The sequence below is a fragment of the Hordeum vulgare genome, chromosome 5H (genome assembly GCF_904849725.1).
Source record: "Hordeum vulgare subsp. vulgare chromosome 5H, MorexV3_pseudomolecules_assembly, whole genome shotgun sequence".
NCBI lineage: Eukaryota > Viridiplantae > Streptophyta > Magnoliopsida > Poales > Poaceae > Hordeum > Hordeum vulgare.
In genome coordinates, this window is record NC_058522.1 from 474,484,133 (window position 1) to 474,493,208 (window position 9,076).

The following is a 9,076-nucleotide window of genomic DNA, read 5'->3' on the forward strand; positions in this document are numbered from 1 at the left end:
GTCTTGTTCATGTGCGAGGGCTCTGGTTGAAAACCCTTGTCTGGGCTCAGACACGGCAGCGACGACGCATTGCGCCGTCACCCTCGTGGGGGCGTTGTCGTGGAGTTTTGGTGTCCTCGTTTGGTTCTAGGTGAGGTGTTAGGTTTGCTCTAGGTTTTCGTTGTATTTTTCGATCCGCTTTGTAGGAGAGTCATCTCATCACATTGTATCGTTCGGCTTTGTATTGTTCGGTGTTGTTGCTTTATATATAAAGCGGGATGAAAGTCTGCTTCTAGAGGTTTCTAATTTAAAGCATCCGGTTATAGTATGCATTATGGACGCGCCCCGCATTTGAGGGGCTGGATTTGCCACTCAGCTTATTCAACATTATATATGTGGAAAAAAGTGAAGCTCAGTTTCTCTTAAAATTGCAGATAATTAGAAGCTCATTCATCAGTAGCTCATGCTACTGACTCGTGCTTGTTCACTTATAGGTACAAAACGAATTGATAGAATGAACCATAAACAAATAAAATAAAATCATAACCCCTTGAGCAGCACATCCTCAACGAACCTATCAAGGTTAGCACAGGACGAGCCCCCTTCTTTGGTAGCATCTTCAGCCAGCCTCTTCCACTCCAACGTCTTCTCCCTCGCCTCCATCCCCTTCTCCCCGACCATCATCTCCTTCACCAGTGCAGCTATTTCATCGCCCCCCGCCTCCTGAGGCAGCTCGGCTCCAATGTTCCATGCTGTGGTTACCTGCCGGCAGTTGGTCGTCTGCTCGGATATCATTGGCCAACCGAGCACTGGCACGCCGGCGATCACGGTCTCCAAGATGGAGTTCCACCCGCAGTGCGTAACAAAAAGTCCCACGGCTGGGTGGGCAAGGACCGCCTCCTGGGCGCACCAAGGCACGATGAGCCCGTTCTGCCCGACCTCGACGCCGGCCGCCATGTCGGACCGCAGAACCCACAAGTAGGGAGAGCCGCACCTGGCCAGCCCGGACGCGAACTCCTTTACCTTGTCGGCGCCCGCGGCGGCGTGGCTCCCGTAGCTCACGTACACGACGGAGCGAGCCTCTTTCCCGTCCAGCCACGCCATGCATTCCGGGTCCTCCTGAAAGAGGCTCGGCGTGTCCGTGGAGGTCGAGAAGTCGTCGCTTCCCGCCGGGAGCGACGATACGACGCTGGAGAGAGGGCCGACAGTGTAGACGGGCGGGAGGAATGCCGCGAGCGCGTCGACGACGTCCTTCTCCATGCCGTGGAACGTGTTGATGACGACGGCCTTGGAGGCGGCGACGACGCGCATCTGGAGGAGGTGGATGCTCAGCAGCGCGCTGTCGGCGTCCGTCGTATGGCAGAAGGTCGGCATGTCCCTGAGCCGCATGCCCTTCATCCCGGGCACCCAGTCCACCGGGGCGTCGAGGCTGCCGTCGGTCTTGTACCCGGCCCCTTTCAGCGGGACGAGGCCCCTCTTCACCAGCTCCTGGAACTGCAAGTACCCCATGAGCCCGGCCGCGGACGCGGTGAAGAACACCACGTCGGGGACGCCGACGTCCCGCGCCGCAATCGAGGCGAACGACATGGGCGCGTCCGCCACGACGCAGCTCACGGGCGGCACGCCGGGCCTGCACGCCATGGCGCGCAGCAGCTCCCTGAACGGCCCGAGGGAGTTCTGCTCCAGCGCGTCGAGGTGCGCCTCCAGCGTCCGCGGCGGCGCCTCCAGCGACAGCCCGTCCGGGATGACCTCGACGCCGAGCCAGGCGGGCGAGGCGGCGGCCTCGGCGAGCACGAGGCGGCGGTGGTGCAGCTCGGTGTGCACGAGCGTGACGTGGAAGCCGCGGGCGTGGAGGACGCGCGCGAGCTGCGTGTGCGGCGCGACGTGGCCGTGCGCCGGGAACGGCACGAACACCACGTGCGGCTTCTGCTCCGAACCCATGGCTAAGTTTGATCGCGTATAGTTTCACTTGGCTTCGTCGGCTAAGGCAGGGTCCGTACGTTCCTTTGCTAGTACTTTACTGCCCGTGCGCGGGCATATAACTATATAAGGGACACTTGGACCTAGCTTTCGTTTTCCATGGGGGTAGCTGCAGCGTGTGGTGGAAAAAGCGCCACGACTGTGAGCTTCATAGACCGTTAACGTTCACGGGACCGATCGAAGATGGACCATGGTAAGTGATGATTCGATCGAGACCACACGATCCCAATTAAGGGCGAAGGCCTGACGGGGCCGACTTGGGTACGTGGGAGCACAAGGTGCATGCAACCTAACCACTACCTTCGTGGACTGTCGGAACACTTGGCAAGTGGCAAGTGAGAGCATCCAAGGGTGTGTTTGGTAGCTTGCACAAGTGTGCTTGACATGAAAAAGTTTCCTTTCCCACTTTCTTCGCTCGGCCTCCCCTCACCCCCGCGCCCGTGACCTACCCTTCGTCGCATCCCCACCGATAGGAGCAACCGCCGTCCGACCGAGAGGTAGCCTCCTCCCCCTCCGCCCTCTCCCCTCGTTCCTTCACCCTCCCCCCCCCCCCCCCCCCGTCGCCAAGCCTAGCATGTCGTCCCGCCGTCCCATTCCCTCCACCAGACCGAGCCCGCCGTCCCCGCCGTCTCCGGTAGCCCCTCTGCCTCCTCCCACTCCGCCCTCTTCCCCTCTTCCTTCACCTCCCCCATCCGCCATCTTCCCCCTTCCATCACCTCCCCCCTCTGCGTTGGACATGGGTGCGTCAACAGGGACCTTCACCTCCTCCCTCCTTTCTTCACCTCCCCGCTTCTTCCTTCACCTCCTGCTTCTGATGCTGGAATAAATCTGTTGTGTCAAGTTTTGTTTTTTTTCCATATATCCCTGCTAAGATTGGATTTATTTGTATTGTAATAGATGGATGAATTGGCAAGAAAACGAAGGAAGCTAATTGTGAGAGGAGTCGGTCTAGTGGATGGGTGTTATGCTTACATGATGGTCATGTTTAGAAGGGCTAGACAACAAACACCGCGGATAACCATGGGTAGCATGGTCGATCGTGCCATATTTAGAGAGTCTAGTTTGAGATACATTTATCATTCTAGTTATATAAATTGTTCAAACCAATTAAGAATGAGAAAAACTCCTTTTTCCGTTTGTGTGCTATATTTAGGGAGAGGAAGTTGTTGTTGGATAGCATCCATACTTCTATCGAGTAATAAGTTGTCATGTTTCTTCTAGTAGTTGGCCATAACCAAAGGTACAGAACACTACAACCGATCTTTAGAAGATCTACCAAAGTCATTAGTAGGTATTTTAAGACAGTGCTTTATGTTGTTGGGGAGTTGAGAGATGAGATGATTTGGCCTCCATCCAATCATTGCCATCGTAAAATACAAGAAAGCACCCGCTTCAATCCATATTTTAAGGTAATGCTTATTTCAAACAATGAAAAACAATCAATGGGACTTTTGAATAACAATCATTTGTCTTTATTAAACAGGATTGTGTTGGAGCAATTGATGGGACTCATGTGCTTGCCAGAGTCCCAAAAAACATCTCGGCTGCCTTTAGGGGTAGAAAGGAGGGGATTACCCAAAATGTCATGGCAGCGGTAGACTTTGATCTAATTTTTACATATGTACTTGCTGGTTGGGAGGGGTCAGCTCATGATGCCCTTATACTTGCAAATGCATTGGAGAGGGAAGATGGGTTGAAAGTTCCCGCGGGTATTAAATTAGAGCATGCTACCCAAATATACTAATATTTATACCCATAGCTAGTAGTTACCATTTAATAGGAAAATTCTTCCTTGTTGATGCGGGGTATGCTGTGAGGCCGGGTTTTCTTCCACCATACCGTGGTACGAGGTACCATTTGAAAGAGTATGGACGAGGAAACCATCCTCAAAATGCTAAAGAGTTGTTCAACTTAAGACACTCTTCTTTGAGGACAACGGTTGAAAGGGCTTTTGCCGCGTACAAAAACCATTGGATGTTTGTCTACAATAAGCCATTCCATGGTTACAAGACCCAAGTAAAAGTAGTGCTAGCTTGTGCAATTCTTCACAATTGGGTACTTTAATATGGTGATGATGAATATTTTCCACCGGAGGAAACATGGGATCCGGAACCCAATGATGAAGATCACAATGATATTGTCCATGACAATAATTCTTCGTCACAAAAGAGAGATGAATTTGCAAATCAGATGTTGTTTTATAGGTGTAAACGATGTTGTTTTAAAGCTGAAAATGATGTTGTTTTACAGCTGAAAATGCTGATGTTTTACAGCTGAAAATGATGATGTTTTACATCTAAAAATGCTGATGTTTTATACCTAAAAATGGTGATGTTTTGTAGCTAAGTACTTTTGTTGAAATGGTGTTGCAGGATCATCCAACTAATTCCGAATTGACCAATTCCACACTTGAGTATTACAATTATATGGAATTGTGCTTTGCTAATAAGCATGCCACCGGGATTTATTCAATGGGAATCGGTGTGCCACTAGGAACGCCTATTGTTGTGGAAGACAAGGATAAACCCAATGTGATGGAGGGGCAACGAACAACTGATGAGGTATTGAAAGATCTTCCTGGGTCTAAGTTTGCACTTCCTAAAGCTAGTGCCACTTACGACCCTTCACCCACTTCAAATAAAAAGAGAAAGAGTTCATTTGGTTTGACTGAGGAGGACTCACTCGAGTGTAGCAACATGACTGATGCTATGCGTGAGATTGCAAGCGCTATCAACAACACTTGCCATGCTGAAACACGCCCTGACTTGTACAAGGCCGTCATGGACCTTACTATGTTTGATCAAAATGAGCGCTTGGCTGTTTTAGATTACCTCACAGAACATAAGGCAAAAGTCCTTAACTTTGTGAAGATGGATGAGGAAGTCTGTCAAGCATCGTTCGAGCGTATCTTGAAAGCAAATCCTGATCTTGTTTGAGTAGATATTAGTTGATGCTTGTCGAAACTATCCATTTTGGTTATGGTTATTATGTCTTATGTAATATGAACCTACTATGTAGCATAGCAATGGAACCCCGTTGAAGATTTTTAGAATCCCAAAAACCTAACAGAAAAAAAGATATGATGCTTTGAAGATCTAGAGGAAAAAAACGAAAAAAATAAATACATAGTAATGGCGCACCACGCCTAGGTGCGCCACTACTATGTAGCATAGCAATGGCGCACGATTGCAAGGTGCGCCACTGCTATTTTCCCGCCTTCACAATTCAAAAAAATAGCAATGGCGCACCAGTGCAAGGTGCGCCACTGCTATTTTCCCGCCTTCACAATTCAAAAAAATAGCAATGGCGCACCAGTGCAAGGTGCGCCACTGCTAAGTTGGGACAGAAGTTCAAAAGGGCCGGGCATCCACTTACACCTTCATTCTTCTCCTCCTCTCCTCCACTCCATCTCCTCCTCTCCGGCGACCTCCTCCTCCTCACGTTGCTCCTCCTCCGGTGACCTCCTCCTCCGGTGACCTCCTCCTCACGGTGCTCCTCCTCTGGTGACCTCCTCCTCATGGTGCTCCTCCTCCGGCGACCTCCTCCTCTCCTCCTATCCTCCTCTCCGGCGACCTCCTCCTCCTCACGGTGCTCCTCCTCACGCTGCTCCTCCTCCGATGACCTCCTCCTCTACTTTCCGGCCACATGTGGAGCTCCCCCGACACAAAGAACATACCAGATCCAGGTCGAGAATGAAATTTGAAAAAAATTCAAGCAACAAAAAAGAGCAAAAACACAAGCCAAAAATGAGCCAGATCTAGATCCAGATCCAAATTCAAAATTCAAAAATAGCAATGGCGCACGGTGGGGGTTAGACGGTGCGCCACTACTATTTTCCCGCCTTCAAAATTCAAAAAAAATCAAAAACAAATCAAAAACAAAAAAGTTACGAGTGGCGCACCAGAGGTGCGCCATTGCTATTTGTTACTAGTAACGGCGCACTACAAGGTGCGCCACTGTTACCTGCAATACTAATGGCGCACCCAGAGGTGCGTCATTAGTATTTGTTACTGGTCGCGTGGTAATAGTGGCGCACCTATAGTGCGCCATTAATAGCAAAAAGTGGTGCGCCATTAATAGCCTTTTTTCTAGTAGTGGAAGGTCTATGGTGAACTACTCACGCATCATCGGAGAGGTCATGGTGTTGATGAAGAAGCCCTCCGTATCCGAATCCCCCTCCGGTAGGGCACCAGAACGTGCCCCAGATGGGATCTTGCGAAGACAGAAGCTTGCGGGGCTAAAAAGTATTTTCGTGGATCTCCTGATTTTTTAGGGATTTTAGGGAATTTATAGGCGAAGGAGCTAGCACTACAGGAATCAGCTATTATGCCGACATGTATAATCTTTGCCGTCAGCAAATCGTCGGGGTTGACGGCAAACAGGAAGTTTGTCGTCATGGACAGACGGCAAAAAACTACTATCGCCAAAAATCATAAAAAACAGACGGCGGAAAACAACACACGGCAAAGGCATGATTTGCCGTCAACTATTTGGTCACATGACGGCAAAGGCACCATTTTTGCCGTCTCTTAACTCTACGAATGACGGCAAAAAGCTGTCCATGGCTGCGGCTAACTGACCTAAACGGTAGACAATTTTGCTGTCTTGAATTAGTGAGGGCTGACGGCAAAAATTTGGTTTTGCCGTCTTGTACGTAATACAGAAGCCGGCAAAGATTGAAAATAGACTGCGTAGTGCACCAAAAAAAACACCCGTGTAAAAAAACACTGCCGAACACCCCCAAACAGTGCGTTTTTTTATAACGTTTCATAGTGGATGTTGTGCTCTCGCAATTCACCCGTGCTAGGGTTCCCCTCCCAGCCGCCGCCGGTGACCTCCCCTGCTACCGCAGCCCCCCTCACCGGCCGCCGCCGCTGCCCTCACATGGCGGGAGGGTAGGCCATCCGGCTGCTCCACCCCTGGTCGGGCCTCCCTGCCAGTCGGGCCTCCCTGTTGGTCGCCCCACCGCCGGTCAGGCCTCCTTGCCGGTCGCCGGTCGCCGCGCCGCCTTGCTGGATCCAGGCAGGGGCTACAGTCTCCCCATTCTCAGCTCGCAGGTTTGTACTCCCCATTCCCCTTCTCAACTGGTGCAGACCGCTGTTGCAGATTTAAGGATTTGAGAATTCGTTGATGCCGGATACATTAGTCAGCACACTAGCCACATGTATATGGACATGTACACAAGTTAGTTGTGCAAGCAAGCAGCGGTTTATTCGGGTGTGAAAAAGAGCCTCTATTCCCCGCAAAAAAAGAACCTCCATATGTAGCCATTGCGTAGGGCAGCCACCAGATAAGTGTTCAATGTATTTCTTCCATAATTTCTATCACATCTTCTCTCCTGTTGGTTATTTAAGAGATAGCTCTTTTAAATTTTGATTAGGTAGTTTATTTATTTTCTGTAAATACCTTTTGTAGATATTTTACTTGAAGTTGATAACGAATCAAAATAGTTCAATTTTTTTTAGTACATAGCGAGTATAATTACCTAATATATGTGGGTCAAAGCATTTCTCTTTTTGTGGGGAAAATATATCTTTCAAATGAGTGCATACAAATGAATTGCTTGCATAAAATTTTAACAGTAGTGTTAATACAAATAGTTTTAAATTAAGAGTTAATACAAAATATTGCAAATAAATAAGTCTTTAACTGATGACACTTGCCTATATATATATATATATATATATATATATATATATATATATATATATATATATATATATATATATATATATATATATAAAGAGTGCATCAGAATCTGCGTATAGCTAAAAGTAATAAATTTGTATGTCGGATTCATGTACGTGCGGTTATCATGTTACCTGAGCAGAACAACTATTTCCATAACTATATTCCTAAACAAAATAACAAAATAACAAAATTTATTCCATCACGAACTATGAATGCATGTATCCAATTTAACTTTGAATATACGATGAGCAAGTCCTTCAACCTGAAAAGACTATGAAAATTAAGTTAGCATCAGAAATAATACATGGAGGTGCTAGGTAAGGAGTTGATGGCGAGATTCATATCAAGAATGGTATTATAAAGCACATCGTGTGTCTCCTCAGATGCACATTATGCCGTGAGTTTGTAAGTTCTAATGGCTATTTCAAGCTGCACGACTCACCTCACATGTTACAACAGAAGAAGAGATAAACCGGTTCAGTTTCGCTTTCGCCTGGCTGGCCAGGAGGGACTGAGCGCATAATTGCTGGATTAATTCATCTATTTGTTTAGACTTCTCTTACAGCTGCTCCAAGTAGTGCAGATGTTGTATATCACGTTATGTGCGACAAATAGAGAATAACCCTAGATTAGCACCGGATTAGAACAAATCAGGCCTAGTACAAATAGAGAAAGACCGGGGGGCGTAGATCAGGACTGGATTAGAACGACACGGGCCTAGCCGAGGCATGCTCGGAGGGAGGAGGCTAGGGAGTCGACTTACTTGTCTTCCTCATTTCCACTAAATTTGAGATGGCCTGGCACTAAATTTGTTACGGAAACAACATGTGTCAACTATTCCTTTGAACAGGGCCACCTTTTCGTCTCAATTACATCAACTTTTTAACAGATTTTGTTTTACTTTCTTTTTCTAGGAAGCTTAACAGAACATATTATTTTGTGGGTTCTTTTTTCTTACTTATTTTCTTTAGTTTAGATGTTGAACTGCAAGATGATGTTGTTGATGTTGTTTATTAGATTGTTGTGTTAGTGCTGATGTTGGTTGTGCCGGTGCTTTTCATGTGCAGGGATCTTCTCTTCGTCTCGAGGAGCACCGTCGGTCCCATTGTCGTTGCCTTCGTAGTTTGACTTCCGCCTCTACAGTCTAGGTGTGAGCTCGACTATCATCTCCCCCCTTCCCTATTTGCTCTGTTCCGTCGCCATCTGATGCATCTAGAGTTTTCTATCATGTCAAGACTCGTAACCTAGGCGTCTCCCGTTCGAAAGGGCGGCACCTATAAATATGCATGTCTTTGCATATTTATAACCGCCATCCTTTCGAATTGTCCACGTTATCCATGGACGGCCCGAGTACGTGTAGATTGGGTTACGTTTCCCGTGCTCTCTACTTCCGTTCGAGTCAAATTTCGTCAGCACCACCCCGTTG

The 9,076-nt window shown here is 48.0% G+C and overlaps 1 protein-coding gene across 1 annotated transcript; it reads right to left on the reverse strand.

Moving 5' to 3' along the window:
• Positions 1 to 377: 377 nt before the first annotated feature.
• Positions 378 to 1,981, reverse strand: LOC123395897 (cyanohydrin beta-glucosyltransferase-like). Its single transcript, XM_045090924.1, has one exon. It carries the CDS (start codon positions 1,918 to 1,920, stop codon positions 520 to 522), a length of 1,401 nt encoding a protein of 466 aa, XP_044946859.1. The 5' UTR covers positions 1,921 to 1,981; the 3' UTR covers positions 378 to 519.
• Positions 1,982 to 9,076: the final 7,095 nt, after the last annotated feature.